The following is a 21,800-nucleotide window of genomic DNA, read 5'->3' on the forward strand; positions in this document are numbered from 1 at the left end:
GCTCAGGGACCTGTGTGTCTCCTAAGGACTCCATCCTTCTGGGAACAACCCACAGTGAAACCTAGAGAGCACAGGGAGCGTTACAGGTGGAAGTGCAGAAGTAGTCAGCCAAGAAGTGAACGCCCCAGCCCTGGGGATGAGTGCATTCCTCGTCCCTGGGGGTGCCCTGGGCCAGGCTGGAGGAGGCCTGGGGCAGCCTGAGCTGGGGGGCACCCAGCCTGCAGCAGGAGTGTGCTGGGTGGTCTCTAAGGTCTCTTGCAGCCTGAGCCCTTCTATGATTCTGTGAATTGTTCATGTTAACATTGCCTGTGTTTGGTTAATGGGAATGGAGAAGAGGCTGCATCTGTGCCTGGGCAGCGGTGAGGAAACCAGGCTGTCGGTGGGCAGGCAGCAGCGTGCATAGCACCCAGCTGTGCTGCAGCTGGACAGCAGAGCTGACTGGCTAGAGCTGCACAGGCAGAAGTGTTAATGCAAAGTTTGGGTTTTTTGAGCAAAAAAAGGAAGAACAGATAAAACCCTCTTTTTTTTTTTTTATAAAAATGATCACGTTGGATCATTTCAGAGTTGTACTTTTGGGGTGCTGTATTCTGACCTGCCCTGTATAACAGATGTTTGCATAATACTTGCAAAACATGAGGCACTGAGGAACAGAAGTCAGGCAGATCAAGAAAATGAGGAATACTGTTGTGCTCATCCATTGCTCTCCATCACTTCCACAGGCCAAAATAATCCCCGCTGCTTTTCCCAGCCTGCCTGCCATAGTGTGCAGGTGTTGGTGCTCTGCACTGCGTGAGCAGAGTTTGCATGGCAATAAAACCCAGCATTTCAGCGGGTGCTGCTGGTGAACGCTGAAACAAACGCGGTTTGTTTTGTGATAGGATTTGAATCTACAAGTGGCCTTCTGTCAGATTATGCAAGGATGATTACTAGCAAGCAGTGATTTTTTAATGTGGAAAATAGCTCTTCTGAATATTTCCAGAAATCACTGATAAAGTGGAAGGGGCTGTTCTGCCTTTCTGCCTCCGGGGTGCTGGCAGTGGCAGCTCATGGCGTTGGTGCTGCAGTGGTGCTGTGCTGCCTGCGGGATGGCACTGCTTCCTTGGGGCTCCTCCTGGGCCCTGGGGGGGCTGCAATTCCTGCCCAGCACCTCTATGCTCAGCACAGCGGGGAGGTTGAGGCCCCCTGGACACAGGCTGTGTGACTCAAGAACTGCGTCTTGTGGCTCCAATGTCCATTCTGCAGGAGTCCCTTATGGTTGCTGAGGGGTAGATGGGAGGGTTTTTCTTTCTGGGGAGCGAAGGGTGGTGGTGGATTTAAATGCCAGAGAAAAAGGAGAGATTTCTGGAGGGCTGTCAACTTCTCCTTAATTGTGAATCCCATTTGTTGGTGACTAATGCATCCAGGCTGGCGGAATTGCCTCATGAATTAGAAGCAGTGGCGCGGTGGAAAAGATGTGACTGCGATGCTGGCTCCTGATTTACCAACACTCCCTCCCAGGCTGCTGCTCGACTGCCTACTGGCACATTACAACTCTTCTATTAATAATTTAGAGTTTGAATAAGGGTGGAATGCACTTGATTCAACATCGAGTCTGCCGAGTTGGTTTCCAGTCTGCTGAGAGCCATCTGAGCAGGGAGGATGCGAGCTCTCAGCATGGGGTGGCTGTTAGTGGAGCAGAATGTGCATGTGTACACACACAGATGTACAGCCTGGGAGCGAGCAGTGGGGCTGGGTGCCCGGGGGCCCTGCTCCCCCTGCTCCCCCTGCTCCCCCTGCTCCCTGTGGCAGGTCGGTGACTTTGTGGCAGTGCGCTGAGATGTGTTGTGAAGGGGCTGTGCTAATGGGGTCTTCTGTGCCGAGAGGGCTCTGTGCTCCCATTGCCTGCATCCCTAGGTGAGGACGGCTCCTTCCCATGGGATTCCTTTCTCACACTGCCAGCACTCCCATCTCTCGCTCTTTGCTTAATCATTCAGCATCTCTTCATCATTAACACCAGTTTCTAAGCTTTGTGCCAGAAGGCTGCACCAAACCATCATTGCCTCGCTTCGAAGCATCCGGCATAACCCGGCTGTAGTTGGAAATGGCAACGTCCGTGAATTGGGACAACAGAAACCACCAGCTCTCCTCCCTGAGGCAGGACTCTCCCCACACTCTCCTCTTATTCAACTGGAAAAGCTTCTGACTAGTTTATGAAATGACTAAAGCACATCTAGAGTTTTCTGTATGGGAAATAAGCCAAGCAGCAAAGTGAGAGGACAAAGCCATGTGTTGGGTATCTGGATGGCTGCAAAGAGGGTCGCCTCCGTGTTCCTGCCCTGGAGCTCACGTCAGCTGTGCTCACCTGGAAAGAGGAGCTGATAACTGGAGATGTGTGAAGAAGCTGAACTCTTTTGGACCTGCTTGCTTAAGCCATGCTCTTATTTCCCCAAGTGTGACATTATTTTCCACCTGAGTGATTTATGCAGCAAGATGACTCCTGAGAGAATAATATGGGGGAGAGATTTTGCATAATTTTTCTTGTATTTAAAGTACCAAACAGAGGAAGAATGCTGCCAAGCTGGAAGCCTGTGGGATCTTGGTAATGTATAGGATCGTGCTTCGTGCCATCACTAACACCAGTGCAGCTGGAGCCCAGGACTGGTTGCTCATCCCCATCCAGCCCTGCACTCTGGGCGTTGCTGAGATGTGCAGCATTGCATGAACTTCATCAGCTTCTCTGCCCAAGGCTGACTCCCATTTCTTGTAGCAGGGCCATATCCATCAGCGAGCTGCAACCCTGGCCTGCTGTTAGCAAGTTTAAGAGCCCTGGCGTTGAGCAGTGCTATATATTTCTTTCTGTTTGGCTTTGAGAAGAGCCTTATGTTCAGCAGCTTTGTTTTAGAGAAGTGGAAGGGAAGGGAAAGGGGTGGGTGGTTCTTGGTTTGTTTCAGTGCAGTCAGGTATTGATAACGCCAGGATGGAAACAGGGTGTTTATTGAGGTGATTTCATCAAAGAGCTTTAGCTCATCAGTAGATGGTGCCCATTCATGGATGCTGGATGTTCTGTGCCAGAAATAGCCCCGAGTTCCACAAAAATAAACAAATTGTAAATGTTTTTAAGTGGAACTGGTGTACTCTCAGCCAAAAGAACAAAGTGACAAAAGCTGTGTAGAGCCCTGCTGCGCTGAACTGCTCAGCCCCACACACTGCGAGGGCCTCAGCTGTGCCAGGAGATGCCAGGGGTGGCCTGGGCAGGCAGACAGCAGAGAAAAAGGGTTCTGAGAGGGGAGGAGCGAGGAGGGCTTTTAGATCCAGCAGCAGGAAGGTAGAACAGTGCCTGGAAGGACGGGGACGGCAGCAGGGCTGCTTGGAGCACAGCTCCCAGAATACAGGGTTGGATGGTTCTGTCCCCATCCCATCCCATCCCAGTGCTGCCCGGGGCTGTGGGCGATCCGGGAAGAAAGGCGAAGCCCTGCTGTGTTCTGGGCTGCTGACTGACGGAGTTCCCTCTGCTGCTCTTTGGGAAAAGCTGCTTTGAAGACGCTGAGTTTTACCCCATCTTTGTTTCCTGCTGCTGGTATTTTTGGTTCTTAGATTTTTTTTTTTCTGTTTTGTTTCCCACTCTGCACCAACAGGAAGAGCCCCTTGCAAAGCCCTCCAGAGTAAGAAGAAGAGAAAAAACAGATGACATTTGCTTTCTTCAGACAACAGGCAGCAGCCAGCAATTCCAAAAAGCCCATCACCACCGCTGCTATTCCCATGAGAAAGAGAAAGGAAATGGGATCTTACAAAAAAAACCAACAAAACATGTTCCAAAATACAGAGGCCTTATTGCTCTCATCAGTGCACTCACTTCTCCAGTGGGATCAGACTTAGCCCATGCTATGGCATGGCTCAGTGGGGTGACACTTGAGTGGGAGCTTTGGAACTGAACGCTGGGGTTTCCCTGGAAGGAGCTGAGCCTTCAGAGAACGTCTGCTCAGCAGGGCAGCCCCAGAGGGCCCTGCAAAACCTTCTGTTCTTCTGGAGGGAACTGCTCACAGCACCGCGTTCATCTCTTCTGGGAGTAACCTGATTGAAGCAGGATGGTCTTCATCCTCACAGGCCTGCGTGCTGTTATTAATGAATGTATCTCTCTTGTTTTGGTGGGCATGGAGAGTGTTTTCTTTGCCATTCAGAATCCAAAGATACCAAAACCCCAGTCCAAATTTTGGATAGCTTCTTAGCTGACGGCTGGCTGGAGAGCCAGGCTCTTGCTGTAAGACTTTTCTATGGCAGCATCACAGTAGTTCTCTTGTGCCCCACAGTCAGTGCAGCAGGCTGAGCTCTTGGGGTGGCAGTGATGAAGCTGACCTACAGGTTGCGAGCACTACACTCTTTTACAACAATCCCATCTCAAGAAGGGGACTTTCTCGTCCCAGTGCCTCATAGCTGGATGTCCTGGCAGGGTCAGTGCTGGCTGTGCTCTGGGGCAGGCACACCGCCCTGGGTTTGCTGCCATGGCACAGCTTGGCCGTCTTTTGGCCACTGAGTCACCTGCAGGTGTTCAGTGGGGAGGAATCTCACTGCAGCAGGGGCTGGAGGTGAAGGGAAAGCCCTGTGTGGAGCAAATAGCTGGCACCTCTGAGAGGAGCTCAGTGGGATCACCAGGATGGAGGAGCCTGCACGAATGGGGAGCTGTGGGGAGATGGTGCACAGCTGCAGCCCCAGGCAAAACCCACCCTGGCAGCTGCCAGCTGTGCTCCAGATGTGCTGTAACTCAGCCATGTGCAGCCAGCAGGCACTGCATACAGGTATGATATCCAGCAGGCTTCAGTTTCCAAACTACAGCTCCTCGTGCAGCCCCAACCATGCACAAGGGGTTCTAGGTGCCACCACCCACAGGAACACATTCTCCACGTCTTCACATGAATTTAACGTGCTCTCTCCATTAGAGGGCAGAAGCATGCTTGTGCACAGATAAAACAAAACAAATGTACGTGCCCTATGTGCTATCTAAGTTCTTGTGTTAAGGGAAGGTAGAACACCATCACACTTCCAGCCAACTGCTCCAGGTGGGAAGAAAAGGCAGCAGGGAGAAGTGGTGCTTTAAGGGTTAACCTCTGCGCCTGGGCATCTCTGGGTGCTCTGTGTAGCACCTCCTCCTGTTTGAAGCTGGAAATAGATTTGTGCTATGGTAAGTACAAACGTCTCTCAGGTTTGTTAAGGACCAGCTAATGCAGGTAAATACTCCTCTTGCGATTTCAGTAGAAAAGTGTGGAAGGATTGCTTTTGAATATTGGTAATTAGGAGGTGAACATTTGGAGGATTTCTCTTAATAGTCTGCAGTTTTACAGCGCCTGGTGAAAGTTGTGCTGCACTGCTGTATTTCAGCCCTATGCTCATGTAAAGCTCTGCAGAAATAAAGGCATTGCCCATAACCACGTGGGGAAATCATGATGTCTGTTGGACTCAGCAACACAGCTTCTGTGGGGAGGAGAGGTGCCAGGAGCTCGGCCTTAAGCAGATATGAACTTCAGGTTAGTTCAGGCTAAAAACTTAACCTTCTTTAGTGTCCTCTGGGTGCCAGCTGTGGTGGCAGTATTTATGGCATGGGCACTTTCTCCCTTGAAACTGGCCCAAATCCACGGTGTTATCCTCTCTGTTGTGAGTGCTGGGGCACGGTGCTGCAGCCCCTGTGGGCTCTGACCTCGGGGGGCACCCAGGGTTGAGGGGCAGAGGGCAGAGCCGTGGTGCTGGTGGGGTGGCACAAAGTGTGGGCTGAGCCGTGCCGGGTGTGCTGCTTCAGTCCTGAGCTGAACTGAAGGGAAGAGAATTGCAATCACATGCAAAATTCATAGGATTGTAGAATATCCGGAGCTGGAAGGGACCCACGAGGATCATCAATTCAAGATGAGTCATAAATATTTCCCAGAGACCCTCCTGGGTTTTGGGGATGGTTGGTTGTTTTTCTTAAACGTTAGAGGCTGAGGCTTGAAATACAGCACAGAGCGTTTGTTGTACACTCTTCTGTGTTAACGTGATGAAATGTGCAGTGCTGGACACCAGAAGCAGCAGCCGGGTGCTGGAGCACTGACTGCTGTTGTGATCTGTGATCTCTCAGTGACACATCAGTTATAGGTGAACCCATCACTCATTTTTACTGAGTTCATCTGCTGGTAGAGGCTGGGGAACACCTGTGGGCATGGGCTGCTGGGTACATCTCTGTGACACAGAGGGGCCATCCTCTCGGAGGGAGAAAGCAGAAATCACAATGCTTTTACAAAACCTTGGGGGTTTTTTTTGTGGGGACTTTTCAGTGCTGAGAGGATTTTCTGGTGTTTTACCAGGGACAGAGCATTCAGGCTGAATTAGAGAATACAGATGAGTTGATGATCCTAGAGATGGCAGAAGACGAAACAGACACAAAATGGTGTTTTACTGCAGTAATTGCTTTTCAGAGAACCGGAGAACGACCTCAGTGTAACAGGTTTGCAGGAAACACTTCTCACTTCTGAATGCGTTTCCTAGTTCAGTGACTCAGTTTGACTTGAGATGACAGCAGTCACTTACAGGAAAAGTGAGGAAATGAGCTGATAGTTAAGAGCAGCGTGGGTGAGGGGAAGAGTGTTTCTCACTGTAAAATATGAAAAAAATCAATTAAACCTTTACAGCACTGTGATTTAATGAGCGCTGCAGAAGTGCTGGAGCGTGGGCAGGGCACAAACCCTGCTGCTGCTTCACTCCTGTTCCTGGTGGGAGAAAAGAGGTTCCCTGCACCTCAGCATTGCTCACCTCAGTTCTGGTGGTGGTGAGGGCACCCTTGGGGCTGAGACCCGCACAACCTGGGGTGGGCTGGAGCTGTGCAGCCCTTGGTGCTGTGTCAGCCCCTGGGCTTCCACGGCCAGGACCCACTGGGATGTGCAGACAGGCAGCGACACTCAGGCACTGCACAGCAAGGCCCAGGGAACAGCCTCGTGGCAGCAGGAGGAGATGCTCGTAGAAACCATCCCTGTGCAGCAATGCAGCCAGTTCTCTGGGTGAGCCACGGCACGGCAGGTAAGGTGCTGGAGCAGCAGCGTGCAGCCTGACAGCTCTGCCCATGGGGTGCCGGGAGCAGGGCGATGGAGCAGGGGTTAACTGGAAAATCCAGCTCTTGTTGTCTGGAAGAATGCAGATCTGGCCTTGAAATGTTTCCCAAGGTCTTGGCACTTCATTTCGTGGCTGTGTCTCATGCTCGGCCTATTCCCAAGGCACCAGCTATCGTCGGATGTCGTCTGCCTGTCTCTCGGTTGCTGTTTGTTTCTGTGGTTGCACGTTGATAAGGTATCTGGTTATGTCTTGCAGCCCTCAGAATCCAAGCCCAACGTCACCCCTCTCACCGTCCTGGCCCATGTTCTCTGCGCCATCAAGTCCTATGCCCACCTCCTCTACGTCCAGCGACTCATCCCCCATCAGGTCTGTTGCACAATTTGCTTGGCTTTCTGTTGCTTTCCCTATTTTCTGTTTAATTTACTTGGCTTGCCCCACTTCACTTCCCTTCCCCCTTTGCATCCTGCTCAAAACCCCCAGTGCAGCTATCTGCATTCAGCAAGAGAGGAGCTTTCAGACGTCTCCTGTCCCAGCAGAGCCATGGGTACCCCCTGTGCACCTCTGGTCCCCCATGTGCAGCCCTGGGGCTCAGGCCGAGGCAGGCAGGTCCCACTGGTGCTGAGTTCTTTGGGTTTTCAGCCATTTCCTCTCCCTGGAGCTTGCTGCACTCACCTCTACAACAGGTAAGCAACGCAGTGCTACCCCAGCTGCTACCAGGAGTAATACTGCATTTTCTGGCTGTTTTCCATTTCTTAGCTGGAGTGTAAAGAGGGTGAAGGGCATGGTGCAGCACAGATGTTGGCCTGCCAATAGCCCATGTCTTAGGTGTGTGGGCATCACTGGAGCAAGTTGGTCTGGCCCAGCACGGTGTGGTGGGGACGTGCCAGACCTGTCTACTCTTTGCAGGCACAGCCTGAGCATTCCCCCTCCTACAGCGGTGCATGCTGCCTGTTGGTAGGATTGTTTGTGTCCCAGTACACACATGCGAAGGCTGACAGTGGTGTAGTACCATCTGAGCAGCCCTCCTCAGGGCTCATTATCCTCAAATCTGCACCGGGGCACTTGGGTGAAGCTCCTGTGAGTGCTTGGCTGGCGTTGTGCCATGCTTGGAGGCAGTAATCACACAGTGACTGTCACCAGTCTCCAGGTCTCTGCACTGCATGGAGGCTGCACTGGGGCTACAGAGCTGAGGGGAGTTTTGGGAAGAGAAATGTGAATGACTAAAGGTTGTAAGCCAGAAAATGTCCTCTGCCCGACTGTGTGAGATGAGAGGCCTCCAGGTGGCCACGGACCCTCTGCTGAGCGGAGGGCTTTGCCTGTGCTGTGCTGTAAAGCGTTTTGCTGCTGCTCATGTCATACAGCTGGAATTCAGATAGGAAAAATCTCAGCCCCGTGGCTGCGCTGACAGCAAAACCAAAACCATTCACAGCTTTCCTGGTTTGTGGTTTCTATGTGAGTGTGCAACCGCTTTTGCTGTGAGGTGAGCGCATATATTCAGAATCACTTCAGGTCCTTGGGAAAAGCCCCTCGAGCCCCCAGAGGGAATGCCGATGCCCGGGGGTGGTGCTGGCCGTCCTGGGGCACTCACAGCACTGTGCCATGGCTGCGGGGTTGGGGAGGCACTGCGCTGTGTCTGCTGCCACTACGGGCACTGGGATGGGGGGGTGGGCAGCTCCAGGTAGTGCAGTGTGCTGCTGGGCTCCTCCATCTGCTCCCAGAAATTCACCTCCGTTTCCATCCCTTTCAGCTCCAACTCACTGCCGGGCACAGTGTGGGCACACTGACTCTTCCCAATAAAACCTGATGGTTGCTAAATCTTTTTTGTCCTCAGGTACAGCCTTTAAAGAAGTGCAGCAAATCCCTCATGGATTTACCGAGCTGTTTTTCAGGTTTGAGACACCCTTCCCCAGGTGCTAATTTTTATGCCAATCAGTGCTTTCTCCTTGCAGCTCACCACTGCGGAAAGCCCGAGCTTTGTACGCCTGCAAAGCAGAACACGACTCGGAGCTCTCCTTCACTGCAGGCACTGTGTTTGACAATGGTGAGTGAATGCTGGCATGGCTGGGCTGGGTCCTGGGGACTGGAGCTCGCTGCCCCATTCCACAGCGTGACCCCCTCGAGCAGATTGGCACAGCCCGGCCTGACAGCCAGGGGCTCCTGTTCTCTGACAGCATCTCTCGTTTCACGTACATGGGAGAAACTGCGGGGCTGTGTCAGTGGGAACATGAACACAGCTGCAGTGAACGCCAGTTGGCCATTGTTTGTTTTAGCACTGTATTTTGCAAATTACTGGTTTTCCTCCTGTGACCCAGGGAAGAGTTGGATTCTAAATTCACAGGTTTCCTTTCAGTCCTACGCCTAATGACTATCCCATTTCCATCACTAGAAATCTCATGAAAGAAAAAAGCAGCAGTGCTTGAACCTGCCATTCAATCCCAGATGTGTCTTGCCTTATGTTTTATATCCATGCTGAAAAAAGCCCAACATCCAGTCCTGTTGTAGCATGGAAATGACTTTTCCACGGCCGTGACTGAGCGGGTCAGAGGCCACGAGCAGAGCTGGGGCTGTCACTGCAGTAAGCAGGCTTTGTGACCGCACTGCATCCCTCCCACGGACCCATCATGTAAATCCAAGACAAAAACCAGTGGGCGGTTGGCAGACACCACCATTCAGCAAAGAACTGTTCTTTGATTGCTCTGGGGATGGGAGAGGTGAGCTTCCAAGTACTGGCACAGCAGTTCCCCCTGCAGCTGCCGTACTGTTTGGTGCAGGAGATGGAGAAGTGATGAGGGCCTTTTCCCTCTGCACACTGAGTGCTGGAAGAGGTGGCCCCTGATCAGTTGCGCTTTTTGGAGGCCATGTTAATGAACATAGACTCTGTTTCCTGCATCGGGGGAAGGAGGCTGTGCCCTATGGAATTAGGCAGTTCTGTTTTAGATATAATCCCAGTATAAAGAAAAGACTTTTTACTGTTTTCCAAGTGGCTCTTGGCTTTTATGTGCTAAGCACTGTCATTTGAGAAGCTGCTCCCACGCACACAGCCCTGTCCTGCTGTATGAGAACATAGCAGAGAGGGGAAGAGAATTAATACAGGTGAATTAAAGAAATGCTTTTCATAAGCTGCACCACAAATATCCTACAAATAAATGCAGTCTCCCCTCTGAGAGCCCATGGGAATCTGAGCAGCCTGCAGGGGAGCAAGTTGGAAGTAAATGCATTGTGTTTGCTAGATAAAAATCGGTGGATTATTCAAGGGAAAAAGTCCACAGTGTGTCCCAGTCACTGAGCAGCCAGGCTGGCTGGGGGAAGTGAGTTGGAAAGAGCACCCTAGAAATGTCTTATGGTGAAGGGGTTCTGTAAACTCAATGTCAGCAAATGTAAGGTGGAGGTGTTTATTTGTAATCAGTCACCCTCAACGGCATCTCCAGCAGCGATGGGCTCTGCCGAACTGGTGCAGACTGGGCCTTTCCAAAGCACAGAGGTGTTTGGACTTAGAGCAGTTCCATCTTTCCTGCTGGTCTGTGTCAGTTGTGATCTGTCAGTAGAAAATTACTGTTCTGCACTGAGTGAGGCTGAGTGTAGCAGGACAGGTGTGGACGAACCCGAGTGCTCTGTGGGGCAGAAAGCAGGACGTGGACATGGAATCACCACCGCAGGTCTGGGGCGTCTCAGGCCATGGGAGTGGGCCACGCTCAGCTGAGCTTCAGCAGGGTTTGGCCCAGGGCTGGAGGACATGGTGAGCCCCATGGAAACGCACTTCTCTTCCTTCTCTCCTCCAGTGCACCCATCGCAGGAGCCCGGCTGGCTGGAAGGGACGCTCAACGGGAAGACCGGGCTCATCCCTGAGAACTACGTGGAGTTCCTATAGCTGGGCACGTGAGCGGGACTGCTGAGCGTTACATGGTATCCATGGCACCGCTTGGCCCTGTCTGCGCTGCGGGGCGAAGGCTCCCCATGGCCAACGGTGTGGGTGCTGCTCCGTGCGCAGTGCTGCGTCCCCAGCCCGGAGCCCCCACCGCCACCAGGACAGCGGCGAAGCAGCAGCCTGCAACTCTGGGGGAACGTCTGCAGACTGCCCTGAGCCAGCACCGCTGTCCCCATTGCTGCAGTGCTCGTGAGCTGCAAGGAGCATCGTCAGCCGCAGGCCCAGAGCCCGACCTACGCTCTGCCCAGCGCAGGAGAAGCCTCAGCAGCAAGAAGCCCTCAGCCCCCCGCTCTGCAGCAGTGCGGCACTGAGCCCCCCTGCACCCTGCCTGGCTGGCGAGGGCGGGCGGCCACCCCGGACCAACCCCTTTGACTGTTTTCTTTTGTTTTTAGGTCTAAGTTTACACAAGGCAAACATCTGCAATGTGTGCAGCCGGCGTTTCCTTCCTGCAGGGCGAGACGCGGCTCCGACAAATCCCGCTCCCTTTGGCTGCTCCGTGTCTCCGCTCCCCGCTGCAGGGCACAGCCCGCTCCTGTGCTGCTGCCACCGCTGCTGTCCCTCATCTGCCGTGCCGACCTGCACGGTGCTGCCTGTGTGAGGTAAAGGACGTTGCCCATGGGATGCTCCTGGCTGGGGGAGCTGGCCTGCAGCCTCCGGACAGCAAACTGCAGCTCTGTGCCCGCCTCGGGAAGGACACGCGTGTCCCTGCTGCACCTCTCACCTTTGGGTCCATTTGCAGGAGGAGGTGGGAGAGGGGCCCTGCAGAGCTGGACCTGCGGGCACCCGCCGGGAGCTGGGGATGGTTCTACTTTGTGACGGAAAATGGTGAAGGAAAACCCAGCCCGTGGGCAGAGACCTGCGCACGCGTGGTGGGATGGGGTCTTTTTGTCCTTTTGTAATAATTTTAAAGCCTCTGAGTGACTGGATTGCTGTATGTGTCACTTTTTATTTTTGAAAGAATTAATGTATAAATAGAGAATCTTAAAATATAATGAGGGAAAGATCTATATTATTTGATATTTTTAGAAGAGCTGTAAGGAGAGGAGCGAAGGACATTTGAAACCGGTGATGGAAAAAGATGGTGCAAACACACTGACATCCACAGACAGCCCTGGGCCTTGGCCTCTCTGTTTGCTTCCCTGTGTCACTGAGAAATAGGGGAAGCTGAAATTTCAGACCTCTTTAAAGTTCATTCACAGTAATTAAACTTCCTGGACTTTTGTCTTCAGAAAAAAAAGAAAGACGAGGAAAAGTCAGGCTTTTTTTTAAGTACTTTCCAGGGCTGTGGTGGTGCTGCCTTCCCTGCCAGACCCGAGGGCAGTGGCTCTGCTTCCCTTGACACTGCTTCTCCCTTCCCCATTCTCATTCCATCCCTTCCCATCCCTGCCCATCCAGGCAGGGGCAGCGGTGCCCCCCCGACCCCAAGCGTGGGCAAGGACGGAGTGAGCACATCTGTGCCCCAGATGGGGTTAAATGGTGTGAGGCTGTGAAACAGAGTAAGGGAACAGTTAGGTCAAAGGAAAAAGCCAGGCTGGCTGAAGCCTCTGGGAAGGAGCAAAGCTGCTGATCTAAAAAACACACCCAGCAACTGCAGCTCTTAATTTTTAGATGTGCGCATCACTGAGAAAGCCTCTTCTGCTAATTCATGTGATTTTCTGAGGTGTCGGGTAGACCTGCAGGAGTGGCACGCACTGAGGATGCTCCAGGCACTGCCAGGGGCTGCTGCAGTGGGGATGGGGTTGTCACTTTGTCACTTGACCTGTGGGGTTCTGCAGCAATAACGCAGCTCCTCCTCTGCTCTGGGAGCAGCCGGCTCTGCCCGCGCTGTGCTGCAGCCCTGTGCTGCTTGGGGGTGGGCTGGCTGGTGTGGGTATTTCGAGCCGCCGTTACTCGGGGAGAGCAACAATTTCAGGCCCTGGCCATGAATTTTTCAGATTCCCATCTGTCTCAGCAGTCAGACAAAACATCCTCCTGGTAATTGTCTTGTCTCGAGATGACTTCTGCTGAGCTCGGGGGCCTGAATTGCAGCCCAGACCATTACAGCTAATTACAGCAGCTCACGGTGCTCTGCTCGGTGCTGTGGCACACGTGGGGAGGTGGGGGCTGCGTGCTCAGTGCCAGCTGCAGGCAGCTCCGCTGGTCCCATGGTGTGCTGTGAGGCTGTGGGGTGCTGCAAGGCTGCATGGTGCTGTCTTCAGGGCTGTGTGCTGCTGCATGGAGCAGCTGTGCTGAGCAGCCGTGGCCGTGCTGCAGGACATCATAGCGCCGCAGGGCTGTAACTCACACTGCTGTGTGTCTTCCTGCACTGAAGGGTGAGAGAAATGCCTCTGCTGCGGGAAAGGGCTGAGCTCTAATGCTGACGGAGAAGTTTTGTTATATTTATTTCAGGCACTGCCTGCCACTTCATTCTGTAAATTGTATTTGTAGCACTGGAATTTTTCTTAGAAGAATGATGGCTCTGATTTTAGTTTCACTTCTGCCGACAGCCTGGAAGAGGCTGGCTGTAAGTGATGCTGGGATGGAGATGCTCGTTAGGGGCTCCTGCTGCAGCCAGCTGATGCTCTGCTGACACAGAGGAGTTCCTCTGATGTATCTGAGAGCTCTCACAGCACAAACCCAAGCAGCTCGAGGAGTACCTGTGCAAGTCCCGGCCCTCCCTGGACCTTCCCTTTGTCTCACTGGGGTGGCGGTCACCTCTCAGCATGAGCGTTGCCACTGCCCTTTGTTCTGCTCCCCCGTGGCACAGCACGGCTGCGGGCAGTAGTGGGACAGAGTGGGACCCTGTGGGGCTGCATGGGTTTGGTGCCTCTGGGCAGTTTCAGCCCTGCAGGTTTTCCCACTGCCCTCATGGGCTGTAGGCTCAGCCTAAGGCCCCGGAGCTCACAGCAGAAGGGGCAGAGCACTGGGAGCTCAGCAGGAAGGCACAGCACTGCAGGAGGCGGCTGCAGGAGCTGAGGGCTCACGGACACAGGGCAGTAACACACAGTGCTTCGTGCAATCCCCATTTCACTGTTGGATGACCCAAGGCAGAGCGTGCTCCATCAAAGCCCGTTGGGAGCAGCACATTAGACAGCCCCTGTACAGAGCTGGAAAACCAGCACTGTTCTTTGCCACAGGGCAGTGCAGAGGGTCTCTGTGTCCAGCATCCCAGAAGTGACAGCCATGGCCTTCTGCCCCTGAGCTCCAAACTGCCTGGCTCTGGAAGCTCGCCCAGCCCAGCTTCTTGTCTCAGTGCCCGTGCTGCTCCAAAGAAATGATTGAAATAGCACAAATCTTGTGATTCTGATGCTCTGCGGAGCAGCTCGCAGTAAATGACAGCAGGCCTGGAATAGCACTCAGTAATAAAATCCACAGACCAGAAATATCCCCTGACGGGGCTGCCTGGAATGGGTTGTGCATGCGGTGTGTCTGCGAATGTGTCCGGGCTGCAGGACACAGAAACACAGAGCGCAGAGCTGGGCTCCTGCTCAGGATCGGGAACCCGATTTCCCTGCCTGCACGGGAGCTGCTTTCCACTGTGGGAGGGCGTTGGGCAGCAGTGCTGCATTTCCAGCCCATTCTGCTCACCCCGTAGCATCACAGGGCAGCCCAGAGGCACCTCCTGCATGGATGGGATTTGCTTTTCCTACCATTCATTCTTCTTTCCCAGCGGCACCTCATCCTTGCGCTCACATTGGAGCAGCGGACGGCAGCAGAGCAAGGAAAGCAGTAGCAGCACTCAGAAACAGCTCTGTGTGCTGTTGGGATGGTGATGGCTCCCCGCAGTTCCCCTCTCCCATGGCACAGCTGAGCACTTCCTCAGCTGCGATGTCAGTGCTGAGGAGGGGGCGGGGGGGGGGTTGATGGCAGAGCTGTGCACACCTGTGGTGTTGTAACCCCTGAGCTGGGTTGGTTTAAGGCAAATTAACAGAGGAGTGTCACCTGTGCTGAAGGGACAGATTCTGCTTAGAAACTGAACAGTATTTTAATTATTCTAATGAACCAGAAACCTCAAAGCAATTATACTTGGTACATTTGGGCCAATTTGATTTTTTAAGTTAGAAATGTTTTTTTTTTTTCCCTAAAAACAGGTGTTTCAGCTCTCTTCTGTGTGTGAGGAGCTGGGACCCCCAGCCATGCCACAGAGCAGTGGTAATACAGCACAGCTGCTGGCAGCTCACCAGGCAGCGCCTGCTATCACCCATTATGAATGCTCCCTCTGCTAATGAAGGCAGTTCTGCTCCCAAACCTCAGACAAAGATGCCCAGAAAATAGCACCTGGGCTCTAAAACTCAGTGACGCACTCAGGAAGAGGGAAGAGCTGTGTGGCACCAGGGGCAGCCGGGAGGGCTCAGCCCTTCGCAGTGCTCTGAGCACACATGGAGGGCTCATGGAGGGCTCTGCAGTCTGCCCACAGAGTGCACTTTCTCCCTGCCATGGCTGCACAAAGAGCAAGGGATGGCCTCAGGATGGGAAAAGCAGTGTTTGTAGAGCAGCACGAATTAGGCCATGTAAAGGATAAGTGGCAAAACCATTGTACTTCTGGCAAGGGAAAAATACTGGTCAAACTGTGTATTGTTTTGGCAGATAATATTCTTATGGCTTCTTGGACAAATACGATCCTTGCAGAGCTCCCGAGCCCCTCAGCACACCCTGCAGCTCCTGGTTCACCTCCACTGTGTGTTGGTGGAGGGATGGGCTGTGCAGGTGTGTGGCCGCAGGAGCGCTGCGTGGGGCTTAGGAGCACGCATGTGCTCCTCTGGTCATGTATTAATACAAACGTGTCTCTGAACAGCAGTACTTACAGCGTGTGGATGTGTAAGTGCATATACACCTCTGTACTCTACAGTCACATAAGGGCCCGTGTGGCCGGAGCTGTGCCACTGCAGTGCGCTCAGCTCAGCCCCGTGGTGCCCCAGGGGTCGGGATCTGTCTCTGGGCCGTGGCAGCTCAGCCTCCCCTCCTCCGCCTCACCCGGGCACAGTGGGCACTTCTGCAGAGCCAAGCCCCTCCCGCAGGAAGCATCGCCCCATCCCGTCACATTAGCGATGCAATTAGCGGCCGCGTTAAATGCCGCATCAGCAGTTTCTCCTCGCCCTATTCATGCGGTTTAATCTTGAACCAACAGAGCCTATAATTAGAAGGGTTCCACTTACTTGTTATTTTTTAAACTTAAAGCTCCCTGCGGTGCCCTCAGGGAATATCCTTAATTACGATGTGGAGCTGTGCCACAGCCGACGGCGCAGCGGAAGGAGAATGGACCTCCGCGGGTTCTGCTGACAGCAAGCTCCTTCCTCTACCCGGTCCTGGAGGTCTGAGCATCTCCTTCCTTGTGCTGGGGTTCCCACTCCTGCAGCCGTGGTGAGCCGGGTGGCTGTGCTCCTGGACGTCCCCACTCACTCCTGGGTTCACTCTGAGATGTGTTCTGGAGGAGCCGCTGCCCAGTGGTGGCGATACCCCAGGGGCTGAGGGCTGGGACACCCAAATGCCAGCGCTATAAAAACAGCATTTAATGGCATCTTTTCCAAACCGCTCTCAAATTCTGTCGTTTTATGGGGATAGCGTGTACAAAACAAAGCAAGGCCATCACAGATTTCAGGCTCACGCTGGGTTCCATTTGGGTTTCCTGGAAGATGGAGATGGATGCCCAATGAGTGTGGCACAGCGCCCGGCCCCACGCTGCTGGGAGCCATCCTGACACCTCTGGGTGAGGAGCTGAGCAGCGCAGTGCGACAGTGGGGACGACGGTGGCACTCGGGGACCTTCGGTGAGCGCCGCGCTCTGCAGGCAGCGCAGTGCAGGCCGCAGCGCAGTGCTGCGTGCAGAAGGCAGTTCTTTCATCTAGGCTCCGATGTGTCCCTTAAGGGGTCTTTTCACCACCGTCACACAAATTAATGCCGTTGCCGTCAATCCCGCTCTCGTGTTGCCTCCAACCCCGGCCTACAGACGTGAAGCACGGAAAGAACCAAAGCGAAATTTATGTAACTCTTTGTTCTGATGGCAAACAATCCCCATCGACCGTACCCTGCTGGGAAGTTGGCATTTCATGCTGCAATTAAAGCCGATTTTATTACACGGCTGATCTTACACTGCTTCAATGGGGCAAAGGAGGGGCAGTGCTGAGAGCAGCACACCCGCAGCTCCGCCGAGCGACGGCGGGACGACGTGCTGCACTGACAGCTGCAGCAGCGGTGACACAGCCCCACACCCACAGCCAACATGGGGCACAGACTGCTTTGACTGGGGCTCCCAACCCGAAAATGGGAGTTAGAACCTCAGTGGCGAGGACTGGAAAATGCAAGTCATGATTTCCAATTAAAACGCTCTTCCGAACGCAATTAGCGTAAATCAGGAACTTAACTGCAGCAGCAATTAGCTTTCCTATAAATACTGTGTGCGTGTGAGGTGCACGGTGACAACGTGAGGGAACCCACCCAGCCGCCGCTCTGCAGGAACACGGCGACAACTCCACAGAAGCATTTTGGAGCCATTTAATGAAAAAAGCAGAATTTTATTGTATGGTTTCTGTCCATTACTCGGCATTGCTGTAAATGGCTCACATTTACTGCAACTTCTGTACAGATGTGTGGCTTTGTATTACCAGAACAGCAAATTTAAATGAAAAAAATAAATGCTCAACAATTCCACACAAGCTTTTACAGTCCAACATTTCACTGAGTCGGTGAAAACTACAGACTTGTTACTACAGAATTATTCAGCATGAATAAAAAACTACAACTTTCATTTTTAAACAGGAGTCACTGGTTTAATTTTTTTTTTTTAATGCTGTTTAAAATTACTGTGATAAAAATAATGATTTTTTTTTTTTTTTAATAATGCCATACACCGGTACGATATAGGATTTGTCCCCGTTATATATCTTTCTTTTAATATACAAAATAGAGTACTGACACACGGCCGACGCACGCTGTTCCGCGGTTAGTGGAGGTGGGGGTGTTTCACACTCGGCCTCCCCAGCACCCACGCCTCCCACCATCGGGAGCGGCTCCACTCCTTCCCCCGGCGTTTGGTTCCTATGTGACACCGAAAGCAGCCGCAGGCTCTGCGCGGTGCGGGGCCGGGCACCGACAGCGCTCCCCAAAGCCGCGGCCGCAGCCCCCGCCCGGCGCTACGGAGCGGGACCGGGCTGACCCTCACCCAGGCACTTCCCCCTATTCCTGACCTGTCATAGCAAAAAGGGCAAGGTCATTTTGAAGCCCAAAACGGCACCGGCCCCCGGCGCATCCCCGCTGCCCTCCTTAAGGCCGCTCCTGTCGCCCCGCGCAGCCCCGAGCGCGACGCCCCGCGCTGCCGCACGCACTGTGATAAGGCACTGAAGGGACACAAGTCGCCATTCTCCCTGCTTTACCCAGAGTGCAGATACTGCCCAGTGCTACAAGGACCATGACACACACGACACGTACTCCTCACCGCTCACTGAACACCACGCGTTTGTAACCGTGACGCTTCAAACTCAACAGCGCGTACAGCACGGACGCCACCTCCGAACTCCACAGCTGCCTTCTTTCCCTACGCTCGTGAACCAAAAGGAACCTACAGGCACGGAGCAGAGGGGCAGCAGCCTCTCCTCTCCTCCCCTCTCCTCCGTTACCGCCTCTCTCGCGACGACACCAATTTGTTCACATTCACTGTAGTTAATTCTCTGCTGGGGGGAGAGGGGGGAAATAAAACGGAAAAAGAAGAAGAAAGAAAAAAAGCGAAGGCAAAAAAACAGACCGAAAGAGAGCAGAAGTAGTGTCTGTGCACACCAACTCTGCAGGAGGGCTGCACGCACCGCCTGCACACGGAGCTGCCACGGTGGATCTCCAGCACAGCTCTCCCACAGCGCCGCACCGCAGCTGCATCCCACGGGCTGAGGGGCCCAGAGCCGTCCCCAAGTGCTGAAGGGCACCAGAATTGCCATAAAATGTACGTGTTTTGTACAGATCATTCAAAGAGAAGAGAACAATTATTTCTTTTTTTATTAAAGATGATATTTTACTCCAAAATACTGAATATAGTATCTTTTTCTTTAACAGGTATAACATTCAAAAAGATTTAAGAAAGGATGAAAATTTAGTTTCCTATCTCGCTCGGAAACGAGCTTCTGCTGAACGGCAGAAAGGTACTGGTGTGTTGTGAACAACCTACGCTCTGTATTTACATATTGCTGGTACCTGTATGCATATTATTGCCCAATGTTTCCAGCTGCTCTCGCTGCGGCACGCGCGGCTGTCTACGAAGGGAACCCGTCCGCTCAGGCGGAGGCACGGAGGGGAGCGTTCCGTCCAAGGTCCGACTTGCGCTTTGACACAGTGATTGGAGAAATGCAAATTCAACCTTAGAAACAGCCACTGAACACAGGTTTGTTTTTTGTTTTTTCTTTCTAACAGAGTACTTCTTTGGATGCTGAATGTCAGTGCCTTCAGCACTGCCTCCAGACAAAGCACGGCTGGCACGGGTTACCATTCAGCACATCCGTGACCCCTACAAAAAATATAATTACATGTATCATGATAAAGCAATCTGTCATCTAAAAATCATCCTTATTATACACTATACAAGCTATTTTACAGTCATTAATAAATTGCTTTTAAAGCTGCAGTAGCCCTTCCCTTCTTTTCTCAGATCAGCGAATATACCGATTATACAGACTGGAAACTATAACTAAATACAAAAATATATTAGGTTTTGTATCTTCCCAGGTGATTTTTCTCGTCGCTATTACACAAATAATCGGGCCACTTTCAGTACAAATCAAATTTTAGAGTGGCTTGGTAAATATTTCAATTTCGAGATACAGAAAATCGTTAAGGTGCAGGTAGAAAAGGCTACTACAGCTTCTAAACGTTTTAAAATACAGCTACCCATGGCAACGAGGAGAGATTCACGAGACCTATGGCAGATTTATGGCACGCTAGTCACTCGACAGGAAGGGACGCAGCCGTACAAAGACGAGGGCGGACGTACACCTGCAGGACCACGAAGCCGGCAGCGGAGCTCTCCTGCTCCCGAGGACAAGGGCGAAGCAGAGGCGAGAGGCGGCGGCGCCGCGCGGTTGGGGGTCGGACGCGCGGAGGTGCGGAGCCAGCATCTCCCGGGACTGCGCTCCCGGAACGGAAGCGGAGCGCGGGGACGCGGCCGCCCGGCACGCGAGGACGTCCTCCCGCAGACACCTGCACGACGATCGGTTTCGGTGTACAGAAAACGCGAGTTTCTCCGCACAGAAGTAAACTTTTCTTAAGCTATGCATATTTTCCTGAAGGTTTCCTGATGGGCAGTCAGGACTGATCTTCTTGGCATCAACGCAGCCCGTGACTCTCGTAGTTATGGCTGTTGCATTATATGCAAAAATCAGGCTTTTTTTTTATAATATATAAAATAACCTGCTCGTTTACATCCAGTTAGGACTGTGTTAATTCTCTATGAATCTGCATATCCAACGCTTTTGTACATTATACCAAAAGTATTTGTTTCATTCACATCTACTGAAATTAGATTTGAGAGTGTTCTCCCACCCACCCTGGCCCTTAAAAAATGCCAAATTTTATGGTCACCTCGACAGTTGAAAGCTATCAGGTTAGAAAACCCAACCCATTTTCACACGGATATACTCAAGGATTAACATCTAGAGGTCATTTAGGAAAGCTACGAGCTGCCCCGCCTTAAAAAACCAGCTGTACAATAGGCATCTTGAAGTATTACAAAAAAATTATGTAAGAAAAAATGAACAAGCCTCGTTCACGGTATATAAAGTGAAAGGAAATTGCTAAAACCAGACAGTAATAGCTATAAAAGGCACAACTTCCCTTTTCTGATATACACTTGTAAACTTTCTTCAGGTTACATGCATAAACCAAAATGCTACCTTAACTTTAAAAAAAAAAAAAAAAAAGAAAAAAAAAGAAAATCCAAAACGCATTACTAAAAAATAAAATTGTTTCCAGCCAACTGCAGAAATTAATTAGCAGAATGTTTGTAACACAGCCTCAGATCTTGTCACCGGTGGTTTTGATGCATCCATTGATGTTGCACAGGGGGAGAAGTACAACTTCTGGCAAGCAAAATTTATTCTTCTTTCCTTTCTCCCCAGTTACGTATTAAATGTGAGAAATCCGCTGCTTCTATAGCCTAAATCTTGGCCCTCTGTAAACCACATGTAGTGCATAATTACAAAAGAAACACCGCTGCAAGGACAAAATTAACAAGTCTGGTAGGTTCTGTCTTTACAAAAAAAAAAAAAAAAGAAAAAAAAAGAAAAAAAAGAAAAAAAGAAAAAAGCTATCATTTGACGTTTTCTTAAGGCAACCCTTTTGTATTAAGGCAGTCACTTCTGATGAAATAAGAGCTTCTTTATATTTCCATTTGAGTATTTTGGTATCTGGTTGCTGATGATTTCTGCCAACATTTCTGGGAACTCAATACTCATGGATTTATCCAAAAACGTCTGGAAGCAAAAGCTCAGAAGATTTTCAACCACCTACAGGGGACAAAGCAGAGAGTGACCTTCACACCACTGCTCACAGCAGCACCGCTTCCCCAGCCCTCCCTGCCGAGCCGTGCTCTGCCAGCGGCCGCCTCAGCTCAGCCTCACCCTCAGTCCCGTCCACGCCATCCTCACACAAACCCAGCCAGGAGATCGTGCCAGCTCTCCACAGATACTGAAGGCACGTTGTATCAGCCCTAACCTAAGCGTATAAACAACAGAAACACGGATAATCTAAATAAAATCTTTCCAGGTAAACTAACAGGGCAAGGAAAACTGAGGTCTTGAAATCTCCCTCGCCCCGTCCAGCTGAGCCACAGCCTGGCAGCTCCGTGCATTCGGGGGACGCAGCTCCTCAGT

The 21,800-nt window shown here is 52.0% G+C and overlaps 2 protein-coding genes across 5 annotated transcripts in view; one reads left to right on the top strand and one right to left on the bottom strand.

Moving 5' to 3' along the window:
* ARHGAP26 (Rho GTPase activating protein 26) overlaps positions 1-11,967 on the top strand; it is a 99,504-nt gene extending 87,537 nt beyond the window's left edge. For 2 of the 3 annotated variants that reach the window (XM_085236859.1, XM_085236861.1), the window contains 3 exons: positions 7,306-7,416; positions 9,000-9,091; positions 10,830-11,967. In XM_085236859.1, coding sequence (XP_085092985.1) covers positions 7,306-7,416; positions 9,000-9,091; positions 10,830-10,918 — 292 coding nt within the window. In that variant the 3' untranslated portion in view covers positions 10,919-11,967. Of the gene's footprint in view, positions 1-3,614; positions 5,400-7,305; positions 7,417-8,999; positions 9,092-10,829 lie in introns of those variants that run through there. The other variant, XM_085236862.1, reaches the window with a different exon arrangement.
* Positions 11,968-17,444: 5,477 nt separating this feature from the next.
* Positions 17,445-21,800, bottom strand: part of NR3C1 (nuclear receptor subfamily 3 group C member 1) — a 55,321-nt gene continuing 50,965 nt past the window's right edge. For both annotated transcript variants that reach the window (XM_085236857.1, XM_085236858.1), the window contains one exon: positions 17,445-21,434. In XM_085236857.1, coding sequence (XP_085092983.1) covers positions 21,282-21,434 — 153 coding nt within the window. In that variant the 3' untranslated portion in view covers positions 17,445-21,281. The remainder of the gene's footprint in view (positions 21,435-21,800) is intronic.

The sequence above is a fragment of the Meleagris gallopavo genome, chromosome 15, assembly GCF_905368555.1.
Source record: "Meleagris gallopavo chromosome 15, MGAL_WU_HG_1.1, whole genome shotgun sequence".
Classification (NCBI taxonomy): Eukaryota; Metazoa; Chordata; class Aves; order Galliformes; family Phasianidae; genus Meleagris; species Meleagris gallopavo.